Raw genomic sequence first — 16,523 nt, forward strand, 5'->3', positions numbered from 1 at the left:
TTCGTTGTGCTCTTCAGCTATTCTCCCGAAGTCCTCCCCGTCAAAAGTTACTGGAGGAGGAGTTGAGAGTTCTGTTGCTTTTCGTTTTCTCTGTGACGTTTGATCCTTCAGGTTTACTCTTTCAGAAGTCATCTTCTTCAATGAGATTTGTTTTTGAGTTCAGAAAAGCTCCTTTTTTTGAAGTTTAGTTAAGCTTTTCCCACAGACGGCGCCAATTGATGGAGTCTGCCTTCTGAACCGATGAGTGAACCTGCAAAACAGGGTAGAAGCTAACCGGACGGGGGTTGTCCGATTAACTCTCCGATGCTAAAGTCAGTCTAGAGCTTTGAGCAGCGTTTTGAGTATATGAATGTAATTGTGATTCTAGGCATACCTCGTGCTCCTTTTATAGTAGTCGAATATACCTAGTAGAGTTGTATTAGGCAGGTGAATCCTACTTTGTAGGGATTCGGCAGTATCGTAGAGATTCTCCTGATTTGTCGGGATCTACCTTAATCTGATAAGAATCCTATTTAGGAACGTCTTCCTAAATAGTCTTATCTTCCAAAAGTAGAGCTTATCCTTCCATATGTAGTGTTTGTGTCCGAATATGACAATATTTCCATACTTAGTCGTTTACCCGAATCCCGGACCTGACGCGCTCTCGGCGGATCATGTGGGATTCGGTCTTTATTAGCGTGTTACCGAATCTTAGAGATTCGGCATCTCCTTCATATCTTTCGGTCTTCAGGGGGAGTCCGGTGTCGCCTGAGAGTGGATCTCCTGCAACTCGGCTCCATTATACTTACAATAGGATTCGGTATCCATCAATACCAAAAAAAAAAAAAATTCTCAAAAATACTACTTTAATTTTTTTTTTGAAAAATACAATCTGTATTTTTTTTTTGCAAAAATAACTTTTGTTATTCTCAAAAATATTTTTTTTAATCTCAGGAATACGATTTTGGTTACCCAGCGGTATACCAACACCGTTGGTTAACCAACAAAAAAAACTATTTCAAATTCAAACCTCCATTTTTATTAAACTAGTTGAAAATTCTATTATAAACCCCTCCCCTTCATCACTGCAAGAGCAACCGTCAAATAAAACGTAAATCGTCTTTTTTAAAATCTAAAATTATTGATTCATCATTTGTTAACCAACATGGTTCTAAAAAAACAAGGTCATTGGTGTACCATTAGTACATCATTGGTTAACTAGCAACAAACATAAAATTTAGCAACTGTTTGCTAACGATTTCATTAATGATATATTCAAAATAAAAATTACAGGTTACCTAACGATTTACCCAATGTTAACCATTGGTTATCCAACATCCAAAAATATTACAATTCTCACAAACATTTCTTCAAACACCTAGAGTGCAACATGTTGTGCAACACAAAAAAATCGAACCACAAACATAAAATTCAGCAACTGTTTACTAACGACTTCATTAATGATATATCAAAAATAAAAATTACAGGTTACTTAACGGTTTACCCAATGTTAACCATTGGTTACCCCAACACCTAAAAAATATTACAATTCTCATAAGCATTTCTTCAAACACTTAGTGTGAAAGCAGTGCAACACCAAAAAAATCGAACCACCACCACATCACCACTGTCGTTTACAAAAGAAAACAAGTTAACTAACGATTGGTTAAATAGCACAAAATTAAATTTCATCACAACAGATCTGCCACCTCCGATGACGACAACCAGATAACTAACGATTTTATTACTAATATATTCAAAATAAATTTTATTACAAAGTTATCCAACGGTTTACCCAATGGTAACCATTAGTTACCCAACACCCAAAAATATTACAATTCTCATAGGCATTTCTTCAAACACCTAGAGTGCATGCTGTGTAGCACCAGAAAATCGAACCACAACCACATCATCACCATCGTTCACAAAAGAAAAATAAGAAATGGATTAACTAACACCCAAAATAAGAAATCGATTTTAACTAACACCCAAAATAAGAAATGGATTAACTAACACCCAAAATAAGAAATCGATTTTAGATCTAAAAAAAATTGACTGAAACGATGGTGTGCGACGACGGCGGCAGTGGGCTTTTGGCGATGGTGTGCGATGGCGGAGGTAGTGACTGAAGACGAGGAGAGTATGAAGATGACTCGCGGCGAAAAAAAAGACCGAAAATTGCAGTAGCAACAGTAGAAGTGGACTCGCGGCTGAGAAGAAACATCGGCGAAAGAAGGAGGTTGAGTTGGAAAAGATAGATTTGGGTGGCTGTAGATAAAAAGAAGGAAAATTAGAATGAGATGGTGAAGAAATTAGGGTTGGCTGAGAACAAAAGAAGGAGATGAAGAGATAAAGGTATTTGTCTAAAATAAAAAGTTTAAAAATGAAATTAAAAAAGAACAAATTGTAATTATCAAAAAAGAAAAATGACACCGTAATTATCTAATTAAGTTTACATATTGTAGTATTTTGTCTAATTAACTCTTACTTAAAACATGATCTAACTTCGGAATATGTATCCATTTACGCAGGGGCGTACTAGGAATTAAAATTAAGAGGGGCAATTTTTTTTATATAATACTCCTTCCATTCTAAAATAGTTGTCGTTTTAGGGAGATTTTTTTATTCCATAATATTTGTCACTTTAGAATACCAAGAAAGTATTTATTGCTATTTTTCCACATATATCCCTCACTAATTCATTGAAAGAATACAAAAATACAAATAAAGAGTCATACTAATTAATGTTAACAAGTTTTAAGAAGGGCTAATTTAGTAAAAATACTTATCATTTTAGACATATTTATTGATTTCTTAATTTGTGTGAAAATAGTTAAAGCGACAACTATTTCAGAATGGAGGGAGTATACAAAATTTAGAATTTATTAAAATTAAAAAGGTCAATGTGTACTATTTTTCTGTATACCATGGCATATTTTTTAAAAAAAATTATTTGAGAATTTTGTGATTTTAAAAAATTAAGAGGGGCAAATCCTCTTAACCCTCAAGTGGCTTTGTCACTGCGTTTATGCATCTAACTTTCTATTTTTCAATTTAACATATTTGACACTTTAAATTATAAATTTTATTTATTTTTATAATCGAACTTCTTCATTAAAAATCAAATTCAAACAGTTACAGATAGGGGTGAGCATAAACCGAACCAAACCGAGAAACCGGACCGGACCGAACCGAAATTGACTTTGGTGCTCGGTTGTTTGGTGATTCGGGACTGGTTTGGTTTGAAAATAAGGGAAGTATGGAGTTTGGTTTATGATTTGGTTTGCGGGTTTGTATAACCGAACCGACCGAAAAACCGATTAAACCGAGAAGCCAAAACTACGTCGTTTTAATTTCTCCCTAATCTGCCCTAAAACGACACCGCCTACCCCTGCATATATAAACCACCTTATAATTTTCCCTAACCCTAAAATCATTTACCCTCTCTTTTCAGATTCACTCGCAGCCTCTCTCTCTCGAACTTTCCTCTGAAAACCCTAACCCTAAATCATATTTTCTCTCTGATTCTCTCAGTTTCTCACTGATTCTCTCAGTTTCTCACTGATTCTCTCAGTTTCTCACCCTGATACAGTCTTCGTTTAGCCATAATTTGTGTATTCATCAACTGTTCTGTGCTTTTAATCGAAGAAAATGAAAAGTTTGAACCTTCGATTCGATCCTAAACGAGATTAAACTAATCTCTGAAAGTCTCAGTATCTCACTGAGTTTGTTAAAGATTATGTGAGTATATGATCGATTATCCTCTGTCATAGAGGTTTAGTTTCAATATTTATGTTTTAGGTTTTGATTTCTGCCCTATTTGATTTTTTTTTTCCTTTTCATGTGCAAAACGTGGGATTCATGCAATTATCAGGTAATACATCTCTATTTTTCAGTTTGTTCTTGTTCTTATATGGTTGTTTGTTCTGATTTTGTGATTATCTCTGTAACTGATATGATTTATTTCTTTCCTCCATGTTCTGAACTGGGGATTTCTGGAAACTCCTTCGGATTTGGCTTTGATTTTATAAGAACAGGTAATTATATTTTAGGGTTTTTATTTGTGAACTAGTTACTAGTTACTTATTTCTTTGTCTTGATTTAATCTAATGAATTTTGTCTTTTGCTTTGTCTTCATGGCATGTTTGGATGTCTGCAAAAAATGAAAAGATTCACTCACTAAGTGAATGAGTGAATCTTTTGTGGTGGAAGCCCTTCACTGTTGGATTCGTGGCCCCAAATCTGAGACTCAGTGACTTGAATCACTTGATCTAATACCTAATTTGCTTACCTATTGCTTGGATTGCATCTGTTGCTGGGTATGTGCATTCCTTCTAATGTATTTAATTAGTAGTTATAATTGTATGGTGGATTGGTTTAATGGTTTGTATTCTATGATTTTCTGTGTGTTTGTTGGTTTGTACTTTGTATGATCTTAGCCTGTCATGTTTAAAACATGCAAAATGAAAGTGGTTTGGAAGCTATTAAGTGATGCCTCATGCCTCTGTATTGGTTCAATGTTATATTTTGGTCAATTGTTGTCTTCTGTGCCTAAATAAAAGTGATTTTTCAAGAATGAAATGTTTAAAACTTAAAATGAAAAAGTGGTTTGCTATTTATCTAAGTGAATAAGTGGTTGCTTGATGCCTCTGTATTGATTGAATGTGGTTCTTTGCTCACACAGATGTCAAACCTTGACCAACAGCAAGTTGCTCTTGTTGATGTTGAGGGGGTTGATGGCTCATCTCCTGAGTTACCCCCTTCAACTCAGCAGGAGCAACCTGTTGCTGCTGCTGAGGGCTCATCTGAGCCTTCTCAGCAGCAACAAGAAGATGTTAATCCTGCTGCTACTGGAGGTAAACCAGTTGATAAAAAACGTAAGCAAATTCCTGTTAGATCTAAAGTTTGGGAGCATTTTGAGCGCATAGTTGATGAATATGGAAAATTACTTATGGCTAAATGCTTGTATTGTGCAAAAATCTATAATTCTGACACTAAAGTGAATGGGACTTCCACACTTAGAGCCCACATTCTTGCATGTCTTAAGAACCCTCATAGTAAAGATACCAGACAGACCTTGTTAACTCTACAACCTGTTTCTGCTAGTCATGATGAAACTGAGGGGAAGGGAAATTTGGGGGTTTGGAAATTTAATCAAGATGACATTAGGAAAGCATTGTCTTATATGCTCATTGTAGATGAGTTGCCTTTTAAGCATGTAGAAGGTATGGGGTTTAAGAGATTTATGAGTGTTGCATGCCCAAGGTTTCACATTCCTTCTAGATGGACTGTTAATAGGGACTGCTACCAAATGTTTCTTGATGAAAGGTTGAAGTTGAAAAATATTTTGAAAAATGGGAGTCAAAGAGTTAGTATCACAACAGACACATGGACTAGTATTCAACGTGTTAATTATATGTGTGTTACCTGCCATTGGATAGATAATGATTGGATTCTTCATAAAAGAATCATTAATCTTGTACCTGTTTGTGGGCATAAAGGGGACTACATAAGTAAAACACTTGAAAATTGCTTGCTTGGTTGGGGTCTTAAGAATGTTTACACAGTAACTATGGATAATGCTGGTAATAATAACACTGCTATTGCTGCATTTAAGAAAAAAATGATTTCTTGGGGCACTGATGTTTGTAAATGTGAATATTTGCATATGAGGTGTATAGCACATGTGATCAATTTGGTTGTGTCTGATGGTCTGAAAGAAATGCATGATTCTGTTAAAAAAGTTAGAGATTGTATACGTTACATTAGGAACAGTCCATCTAGACTTAAGAAATTTAAAGACCTTGCTGCTGCTGATGATAAACTTGGCACCAAAAAGTCCTTGTGTCTTGATGTTGCAACTAGGTGGAACTCCACTTATCTTATGCTTGACACTGCTTGCTTGTTTCAATCTGTTTTTGAGAGTTATGAAGAATCTGATGAGAGTTTTAGGTCTGATATGGCTGAATGCATTCCTACTTTTGTTGATTGGGAAAATGTGAAGAAGTTTGCTACTTGCTTGTCATATTTCTATGTCACAACTTTGAGAATATCTGGGTCTTTGTATGTCACATCTAACATGCATTTTCAAGAGATTGTTGACCTTTCTATCATGTTAGATGAAATGCTTAATAGTGAGGACCATCAGATTATTCTAATGAGCAGAAAAATGAGGGAGAAATTTAACAAATATTGGGGTGATCCCCAGAAGATGAATAATCTGATTTTTTTTGCACATGTTTTTGATCCTACCAGTAAAATGAAACATTTGTTGTTTGCTTTGAAAGCTCTATTTGGTCCTGAGCAAGGTCTTAAGTTATTTGACACTGTGAATGATAAGCTGACAATCCTGTTTGCTGAGTATGAAAAGGCTTATGTACATGGTGGTTCATCTGCTTATGTTAGTCTTAGTCAGTCTTCAGAGGCTGTTTCTGCTCAAACACCAATCCTGCCACCACCTGCAAAAAGACATATGTCCCTTTTGAAGGCCAAATTTGATGAGCAGAACAAGGGTAGTGATTCTGGTAGTAGGAAATCTGAGCTGGAATTGTACCTGAGTGAGGCTACGGTTGAGAATGATGATGATTTCAATATTTTGAAGTGGTGGAAGCTAAACTCAGGGAGATTTCCAATCCTTTCGAGGATGGCTCGAGATATTCTTGCTGTCCCTATCTCTACTGTTGCATCTGAATCAGCATTTAGTACTTCTGGAAGAGTACTAGACTGCTTTAGGAGTTCTTTAACTCCAAGATTGGTGGAAGCATTGGTGTGCACTCAGGATTGGCTTAGAGCAGAAGCTTTCCCTTTGGTGATTGAAGAGTGCCTCGAAGAATTGGAACCCTTTGAGCAAGGTTATGTCCTTAAACTAACTTTTATTTATTATTTGATTTGTAATTTCTTTTATATTTAGAACTATCTAATAGTTTATGTTCTTGTGTTGTTGGTTCCTAATGCAGGGTTGCCCAACTAAGAAGTTGGACTCTTGCTCATTTTTGCTTTTGTGGCAACTTGGTGTGGAAGCCAATTTTGCTGTTGTTGCCTAATGCTGCCTGTTGCCTAAAGCCTGATGCTGCTTGTTGCCTTGGTTGTCCCTGTCCCTATACAGAAAAGTGGTGGAAGCACTTAACAAGGTTTTGAAAATTGCTTTACTGTTTTGCTTTACTGTCTATTTTAAACTTGTCTATTTGAAAGAGTTTCTCTCAAATTGCTTCATAAGCTTTCTGTTTTGGTTATAACTTATAACCTATGAATCTTCTATTACTTTTAAATTGCTTCAAAGCTTTCTGTTTTGGTTATAACTTATAACCTATGAATCTTCTATTACTTTCAAATTGCTTCAAAGCTTTCTGTTTTGGTTATAAGTTATAACCTATGATTCTTTTATTGCTTTCAGATTGCTTCTTAAACTTTCTATTTTGGTTATAACTTATAACCTATGAATCTTTTATTGCTTTGAAATTGCTTTACTGTTTGGTTTTGGGCTATGATGAAGCTTCCACCACTTCAAAAATCTGATAGTATATAAGGCCTTGACATATTTGCATGATGAGGCTTTAATTTAGCCACCATGTGGATTACATCGCCTTATAAAGATGTGAAAACCTTATTCTGAGCCCCTGTTTTTAAAAAAACATTTCATTTTTCTCTGATTTTAAAGTGTAAATACTTCTTTTTCAGTATAAAATATACTCTTTTCAAGTTTTTCAATTAGTTTTAATTGCCTCAATTCAGGAAATGTTCTTCTTCTGAATTCTGTGATTCTTCATTCCTGAGCTTGGGTGCTGGAAATGGCTACTTTTGAATGCTATAGGCCGGCAGTGTGCATAATGTACTGCATAGTTCAGTTATATTTTTTGATAACTTTCACATATAATTTAATTTTTGGATGAATGTAATCTATATAGTTCATTAGTTTTTGCTACTTAAGTTATTTTTGGATGAATGTAATATTTAGCTGTTCATTATGCACATTTGCTACTTCAGTAGTTAATTGGATGAATGTAATATTTAGCTGCTTAGTTTTTACCTTTTGCTAATTCAGTTAAGAGTAGACTTATGAATTTGTGAATTGTGATGTTATTTTTCATTATTCAATTTTGAACTATTGTTAATTATGTTTCATTATTCAATGTAAATGAATTTTTTTTGAAATGAATGAATTTTTCCTTGTATTTTTTAAGGCTTTATTGAATGCGGCCCAAAAAATAAATGGGCTTTTTAAATGGCCCAAACCGTTTTAAATAACCGATACCGAACAGAACCGACCGAAATTTTCGGTTAAAAAATATTTCGGTGTCTGGTGAAAAAACAAACGGTCCGGTGTCTAAATTAACTAACTTCGGTATGACCGGTTTTGAAGATTCTGGAACCGAACCGGACCGAACCGACCGATGCTCACCCCTAGTTACAGACGTAATATATTCAAGTAGTCCAAAAACCAATTTCGATGACCTGACAAAAAACTGACATTACACGTTGACAAACGTCCAGTGTGATTCGCAGATTACCTTGTAAAAACAAAAGATAAATTATAGAACTGTTTCGCTAATAAAATGCAATCTTAAAATCACCCACTACTAACTCAAGATTCTTAATGAATAACTTCCAAAGCATCAGACTCAACCGTAAAGTTCCTCCGATCTTTTAACCAAATAAGAACCTCCCTAATATCCATCAACTTAACCGTCCTTGCATTAAATGAACCCATCAAACTCATTTGCTTTACTTAAATAATAGCTCCTTCATCATTACGTACTAGACAGCCAATTGCAGCTCTTACTTCCGCTTTAAAAATAAAGGCATCTACATTAACCTTACAGCGCCACATAAGTAAAATTGTGTAATTGGACAAAATTGAAACAAAATCATGCGTTTCAGGACAAATTGGATAAAATTGAAAAGTTTGGACTTTTATGAAACTTTCATGAAAGATTTGACATTTTTTGGTTATTTGGCCTAAAATATAATCTTACAAGCTTTAGCTAGCAGTATAAAATCAATGTGTTAGTTTAAAAATACAACAGTTTAACCTTATATAATAGTTCTTTCAAACCATAGTTTTTCTTAAAAACAAAAGTTTGTACACATGTTTCTTGTAATTTCTTAGTTAGATATTGTATTGCTGCATAACTTTGGGCTAGCTTTGCTTATTTACCAGATAATCCTATTTGAAAGTTTTCTTATCAAGTGGATTTGAAAATTGAAAACCTCGAATAGGGATTATCTTTAGTTCAAGGTTGTTTCTTATAGCTAGGGCAAGAATTGCTGGTATGATTTGAATTCAGTTAACTTCAAGCATCTCTTACACTTATGGAAAGGTATTTATACGGTATGTGTTAAAAATGATGTTGTTTAGGTCACTTATAAGACGGTATTCATCTGAGTAAAAGGGTTGGTTCTCATATGCGTTTTTGGTATGATAATTGGCATAATTCTGCTCCTCTTCTTGATCGGTTCTCGGAGGTGTTTGCTCTTTCTTTGAATCAAGAATCCACGGTGGCTGCTGTTTATGATTTTCTACAGGTCGGTTTCCCTTTTTCTTGGCGTCGGCGATTGAGATTAAGCGAGTAACAACTCCTCCCTGAGATAATGTATATTATTGGAACTCGCCATCCTCACCTGGCCAGAATTGATATTGCAAGCTGGGAAGGTAGTCATACACTCCGATAGACTTTATTTTTAAAAGGCAGTCTGCATGTCTTTATTTGTTTCAGAATTATGGTCGTTTCTGAAAGTTTAAAGCTCCTTCACGTATCTTGTTCTTCTTGTGGCCAGTATAGAGGACAAGATATCTTCGAATGTGTTTTTATTTCAGCATGGTGTTATTTCCTCCAATTAGATTTTTTGCTCTCTCTATTTGGAGGAAGAGAATTCCATTCACATTATCATTCACTATTGGGCTATGTGGAAAGTCTGAAGTTATATTCTTAATTTATGTAACATTTATTGGGTGGCGCCTTCTTCATTTCACGGTTTTTTCGATTTATGGAGTTCGCTTTCCCGTAACAGACATTGTCCTTTTTGACAGTGTATCTAGTTCTTCTGCATTTGATAAATTTGAAAAGTTAGGAACAAGAAGGTTTTTAGACACGAGTTGATGACGATGGATACTTTAGTTCACATGAATATTTGTAGAATAGTAACTTTTTACAGGGATTTTAATCTTGAGTTTTCTTATTCTGGATGTAATTTTTTTTTCAAAAATTTAGTCTTTTTCTGTAATGATTTTTAACTCTTTTGAGCTTTTTGCTTTCCACTGCTTTGTGGTAGAGTTTATGTAACCATCATTTATGAAAAAAAAAAAAAGTTTTTTGAGATTTGAAATTTAAAATTTTGGATTTAGAATTTATATTGAGATTATATATGAGATTTAAATTCTATCGAGATTATATATAGGATTTTAATTTTAAACTAATATGCAATTTTGATTTTATATAAGTTGTGGTGAGTTTATTTGAGTATTTGTATAATTAAAAGATATTATAAGGATATATAAACCATGCATAAAAACAGAATGACATAATTGAAATTTTTTCCCTTTTACAAAACTTACTTATCAGTTAATTTGATTGCTATTAAAAAAATAATGTTACTTATAGTTATAAGAATTGTATTGTATTGGTTATAAATTTCAAGCAAACAAAAAAACTCTAGGAAACGTCTTGCTGTCAATGATGAAATGTGATATATTTATTTTTGAATATTTTCAAGGCAACAAAATTAATAATTATAAACTTTGTACATTTGAGAATTAGTTTAATTATATATTTTCATTTAAATTGAATACAAATTATTATTATCATAATGTATGAAAATGATTAACCAAATATCCTGTCCAATGACTTTGTCCAAGACATGTTGGGTATGTGATTTTCCTAAGAAGAATCCATAGCTTATGTTTCTAAGAAGCAGTTGTATCTTGACCGAAATTTTTGAAGGGCCAAATCAAACACACAAAAATTTAATTTTTTAAGAACATAGAATTATGATTTAAATATCAATAAAATTGTAAAATTGTAAAAATATATTAATATAAGTAATTTTTAGGAAGCCAAACTGATATTTAGCATTTTTTAAATTTTTGGGGGACTATGTGTCTCCAAAAAGATCTGCCTATATTAAGAAGACTTAATCTTATTTTAAAATTTATATATTAAGAAGACTTACATAATCTAATTTATGTGAAATTAAAGACCACCCATCACATCCAGAAACAAATGAATTGACACCGCCAAACCAAAATTTATGTTTGATAATAAGAGAAAAATTGTAATATGAGTTTTAGTCTAGAAATAAGTACTTGAAATTATTATTATTTTCTTACTTCTTCAGTTTTGATAAATTTAAACAAAATAGTTTATAATGTAGTCTTAGTTGAAAAAGGTGGAAATATCTTCTTCAATTAAGAATAATCTTATAAATAACCAATCTATTTTTAAAATTCAGAAGATTTAGATTTAAATAATACTTATTTTATAATTAAAATTTAGCAACAAAATCCAAACATATTTTTATTCTAAAAATAATACTACAAAATTATACTAATTCAGATATGGTCAAAACGGCTGTACTAAAAAAGAGAGAAAGATAATTTACTTTTAATTAGGCCTAATCAGTAATTAACAATTATCCTTCAGTTTTTTGTTAATTAAAATCACCAGTAATTACACGTGGTCAGTACACGTAGCTGCGGACAAACGTTAACAGAACATAACATAGATGATGGAGCTTCGTTAAAACCGAACCCAATCCATCAGATTTTTATTTTTCAAACAAACAAATTAAAAAAGACAGACTTAGAAAGCTCCAACACTTTTTTTTTCGTAGAAAACTACAATACCCAGAAAACGCGTTAATTTTTCCCTTTGTTGTTCAACATTTTCAGGTACCCTTTTGGTTTGATCGGTTCCCCAAGTGGTCAAAATGTGATCTTTTTGTTGGGTTATTTGTGAATTTTGGTTATGATTTCTTGACCCTTTTAGGGTTTTGTATTGATGGTTGAATTAATGGAAAATTAGAGTTTGTTGGTTTTTTTTTTTGGTTTGGGTTGTGTTAGGTTGGGATCTTCTTTTGCATTTGTTTGATTGATTAGATTTTTTTTAAAGAATTGGTAATTTGGTATAATTAGAAGGCTGTTTTTATTTGTGTTGTTTGTATTGTTTTCTTTGAAAAACAAATTTAGTATATTGATTCATTTATTTGAGTTGATATTAGCTTTGTTTGTAAGATTTTAATTTTAATTTTGATCTGACCTTCATAGCTTTTTCTTAGCTAAATAGGTGGGTGATATTTGTTGAACAATGGAATTTGCATATGTTTTATGGATTTTTCTTTTCTTTTCATAATGATGTAAAATTGTGTTTAACATAGAGATAAAGGAATTGAGAATCAGAATATGGAATTAGCCAATAATGTATATTGTTCGCCTTTTGTTTGTGCGCTAATGATCCCGTTGTTTTACATATACGTATACTACCGGGACTTTACTTTATTAATGATGCTTTTATTATTATGTTTCATTGTGTTTCTGTTATGATGCATTTGCTGGATGTTTCGACTTTGACAAAGTAACTTGTTTTTATGTGGTGTAGCAGGAGTTTATAATCAAATACCAAATGAGTGATCATCTAGTTTTGTGTCCTGATCGTCTTATAACACCTGAAAGCTTGGAACCAGTGCAAGAAGCTAGGGATCCAGGATCTTGTGGAGAGTGTTCATCTTCTCATACTGTTGATGTACCCACTTGTGTGATTGATGTTGAGGGAGTGGGAGAACATGGTGAATCTGAGGAAGAACCCCTCCTGCAAACAATGGAATGTCGTATTTGCCAGGAGGAGGATAGCCTCAATAACTTGGAGTCACCATGTGCTTGTAGTGGTAGCTTGAAGGTACGAGTCTTTGTGATATTCTTGTGTATTTACATTTTAAAAATTCAAATTTCAAAAGTTTCTTGTCCCTTCCACTTTAAAATTTTGAGTTTAGTATGTTTCGTGTAAAATACTCAGTGTTTTGTTCCCCCTGTTAATGATTTTCCGGAATGAGCTTGCACGTTCACACACAGAAGCACTTGTTTTCAGATCCATGAATTAACAAAATTTATTGGCCTAAAAGAACACTTCCTTTTTTAGGTAGAAGTTATTCTTTCATTGGCTTTTACAATGACAGATATTTCAACTTTTTTCAAGTACTTGTTTTGTCTTTGATCTTGTGGATTAATCATTAAGGCTAACAAGGTTTACCTTTCCAGTTTGCCCACAGGAAGTGTGTTCAGAGATGGTGTAATGAAAAAGGAGATATAACTTGCGAGATATGTCATCAGGTATCCTATTTGGCATATGTTCTTCTTGCTATTGTCATGTTCTTTGAGCAACATAATAGACATTATCTATATTGAGTTCAGTCTTCGATGATAATTGTTCAGCGATGAAAATCACTGATATTATTTCAGATTTCTTAACTAAGGAAGCTATCTTCTTGATTGTGAATGCTATATAGAACTGCTGATAGAAGAATCTAGGTTATGTGAGTCAGTTGATTATTTACTTTTTGTTGGTTTGTATAATTATATTAGGTGTTTTCCACTGTTGACTAGCATGTATTCCTATTAGGTCTTCTCTTGGTGCTTTTTTTCATCAAGGTTTTACTAGATATCATGTGTTTACTATTTGATTATTAATCAGAGTTATGGAATTATGAGTGTATTATACCACTACTTGTAGTTTATCTGTATTTAAATGAGACTCTGTTGTTCTTTTATGTCTTTGTGGAACGAGATATTGTATGAGTAAGCTTGGTGTTGGTATGTAATTCTCCTCCGCCCTCTAAAAGTTAATTCTTGGCCAGTTCAATAAATATGTCTTATATTATTGCCCAAACTTCAGATAAATATTTTTGATCTTCTTCTATATGGCACTTCAGCATTGTATGCTAGATATACTGTGGGATTTGTGGTAAGTGATGCGTCTTTGCATAAATGCTCAAGGACCTATATGATGGCTTTGTGGTAATATATGGTTTCGTAAGTAGAGTTCAAAAGGCACTTATTCCATGTAAATGCAATGTCTGTGATATGGGATCTTCATTTGCTTTTTTCTATAATAAAACATCTTTCTCATTAACAGCCATACCAACCTAACTACACTGCCCCACCACCTCCTCCTTTAGAAGAGACAACAATTGATATCAGGTATGTTTTACATGCAAATGACTCCTTATTTACTGCAATTACTAGATGATAGTTTTGCTAAATTTGAAATTTTACAAGTGGATGGACATGATTATTATCTCAATATATGTAATCTTTTTTCCGTTTCCAATTTTATTACGTTGCATGTTTTCCCTGTGCTATTCCATAAACCTAATGTATAACCACTAACCAGTTTTTAGTTCAGTTATTTGAAATTGGAGAAATGGTGTTTCTTCATGGTCCCAGCGTTAACCTTTTCTCTATTTGAGTTGGTATTTATAATGTTGCTATTTGAAAGTATCGCTGTAGTCCGCTATTGTCGACTGGTTTGAAATCTACATTTGTTTTTCTTTTTCCAGTGAGGGTTGGACTATTGCGGGAACTCCTTTGGATTTGCATGATCCTCGAATTTTGGCTATGGCAGCAGCAGAGCGACATTTTCTGGAGGCTGAATATGATGAATATTCTGATTCCAGTGCTAGTGGAGCTGCATTTTGCCGTTCTGCTGCTTTAATTGTGAGTTCCGATTCTCTTTAAAATCGTGCTTGCTTTGAGATTTTGTGTCATCTAGGGAACAACAATCTTAGCTTCTCATATTATTATACATATGGAACTTTTCTAAAGAATTTATCAGAATACAATGTGATGCATAATTATGCTATTATTCATATATATGTCCATCATGTTATACATCACTTTTTTTTCTTTTTCCATAATCCATATCCATTATTATCTAATGCTGGCATCACATTGTTCTTCTTCATCTGGACCCTCTTGGATTGGTTTGATTTCCTTCATTTTGAATTCTGTAAACTACCTTCTATCGTTTTTTATTCATTATTGGACAAGAAATTATAGGTTTAACATTAATGAAATTCATAGTTCTTATCCTCGACTGTTTGTCGTATGGCAGTTAATGGCTCTTTTACTCTTAAGGCATGCTATGTCTCTCACCGGAGATAGTGATGAAGATGCTTCTACATTTTTCTCTGTAAGTAGATGTTACGTTACCTTCTTCATCATGTAAGCATATATGATATGATGCTAATTCTTATTGTTTACACTTGACAGCTTTTCCTGATACGAGCTGCTGGTTTTCTTCTTCCATGCTACATCATGGCCTGGGCCATCAGTATATTGCAGCGACGAAGGCAAAGACAGGTTGGTATTGGAGTTATTAGTTTCTTCTCAATTTTTTCGTTTATCCAAGAGATCTTGGAAAAGTTTATGAAAAGAGAAAATTGCCTGTGGGACTAACACGCTTGTGTTTCTTACAAGATCCTTAAGTGAATGTAATTCCGATATTCTCTTAAATATAAATTATGTAGTTGTTAATATATAATTATTACTCTTTTACATGAAGCAGGAAGCAGCAGCACTTGCAGCTACTGAAGTTGCATTCATGTTACAAGCAGGGCAACGACGAGGATTGCAGTTCACAATCGCACCTGGAATTGCAGTGACTCCACACCAAGCTGCAACTCCCCAGCAAGAGCCACTTCAATGATGAAATCGACGGAGATGTTTCCATACGCATGAGTGATTATCTTACTCGTGCTCTGTATGTTTAATCGGGTTATGTTAAACCCACCTAATATCACATTACTTTAGCCTTTCGACATCTGTGTGTACATAAATTTTATTTGCATAACTAGATCTATGCTGCTCAAGAAACTTATTTTAAGTGAGGGATATTGTCTTCCGATGAATTTATGAGCATCGATCATCTTAAGTTTGGCAGTGTATCAACGGTGAGCATGGCCGTTTCATGCAAGCATTTTCTGTGTATTTGTTCGTCATCGTTGTATGCGTAGACAAGCCTATAGATTCTAATGTTCTTTTGTGTTCAGAAGCACAATCTAGTTTTGCTTGTTAAATTTTAGAAAAATTCTTGGAACATGCCAAGAATAAAGAGAGTTTTTGAAGGTATCAACGTTCAAACTGTGACAGTGAAGAGTGATGTGATTTTTAATTTTTGGGAAAGCAACTACTCAATCATTCGGTCATCATTTTTTTACTTTTCTTTTTTGAACTTTGATGATATGGTGCTAAAAGGGGAGAGTTGGAAGCGTGATCGGATTCCATCCAACTAGGTTTCTTGTTACATTACATGTCTCAAGCTTTGAGCTAGTGTGGCCAGTGAATCCAAGTTATGCCAAGTTCGAGCTTGAATGATTTAAGATTGAGCTCGGGAACAATATTCAACCTATTCGAGTTTATTAATATTTCTTAGGTCTAATAGTAAATTTAATACAAATGTTTGCAAGTTGTAATTTTATTTATAATTTTAAATTTTTATATAATACTTTTATTTTAGTATTTTGTTGCAATTTTAGTCACTTTTTCAATTAATTTAATT

General features: G+C 33.5%; 1 protein-coding gene across 3 annotated transcripts; it reads left to right on the forward strand.

Annotated features, from left to right (window-relative positions):
* The first annotated feature begins 11,695 nt into the window (after nucleotides 1-11,695).
* On the forward strand, nucleotides 11,696-15,997 carry LOC126674050 (uncharacterized). 3 transcript variants are annotated; one of them, XM_050368418.2, is made up of 8 exons: nucleotides 11,696-11,863; nucleotides 12,570-12,866; nucleotides 13,226-13,297; nucleotides 14,100-14,164; nucleotides 14,524-14,680; nucleotides 15,078-15,155; nucleotides 15,236-15,325; nucleotides 15,528-15,997. In XM_050368418.2, the coding sequence occupies exons 2-8, from the start codon at nucleotides 12,594-12,596 to the stop codon at nucleotides 15,669-15,671; spliced, it is 879 nt and encodes a 292-aa protein (XP_050224375.1). In that variant the 5' UTR covers nucleotides 11,696-11,863; nucleotides 12,570-12,593; the 3' UTR covers nucleotides 15,672-15,997. The 3 variants fall into 3 exon arrangements, with proteins under 3 accessions (XP_050224375.1, XP_050224374.1, XP_050224377.1); XM_050368417.2 differs by having other exon boundaries at nucleotides 12,573-12,866; XM_050368420.1 differs by having other exon boundaries at nucleotides 11,699-11,863; nucleotides 12,573-12,866; nucleotides 15,531-15,997.
* The last annotated feature ends 526 nt before the right edge of the window (nucleotides 15,998-16,523 follow it).

Source organism: Mercurialis annua, linkage group LG3, assembly GCF_937616625.2.
Source record: "Mercurialis annua linkage group LG3, ddMerAnnu1.2, whole genome shotgun sequence".
Lineage (NCBI taxonomy): Eukaryota > Viridiplantae > Streptophyta > Magnoliopsida > Malpighiales > Euphorbiaceae > Mercurialis > Mercurialis annua.

Coding starts and splice junctions, on each gene's coding strand:
- LOC126674050 (XM_050368418.2), top strand. CDS start 12,594: ATGAGTGATCATCTAGTTTTGTGTCCTGATCGTCTTATAACACCTGAA. Junction 13,298..14,099: donor CTTGCGAGATATGTCATCAG/GTATCCTATTTG, acceptor TCTCATTAACAG/CCATACCAACCTAACTACAC. Junction 15,156..15,235: donor ATGCTTCTACATTTTTCTCT/GTAAGTAGATGT, acceptor TACACTTGACAG/CTTTTCCTGATACGAGCTGC.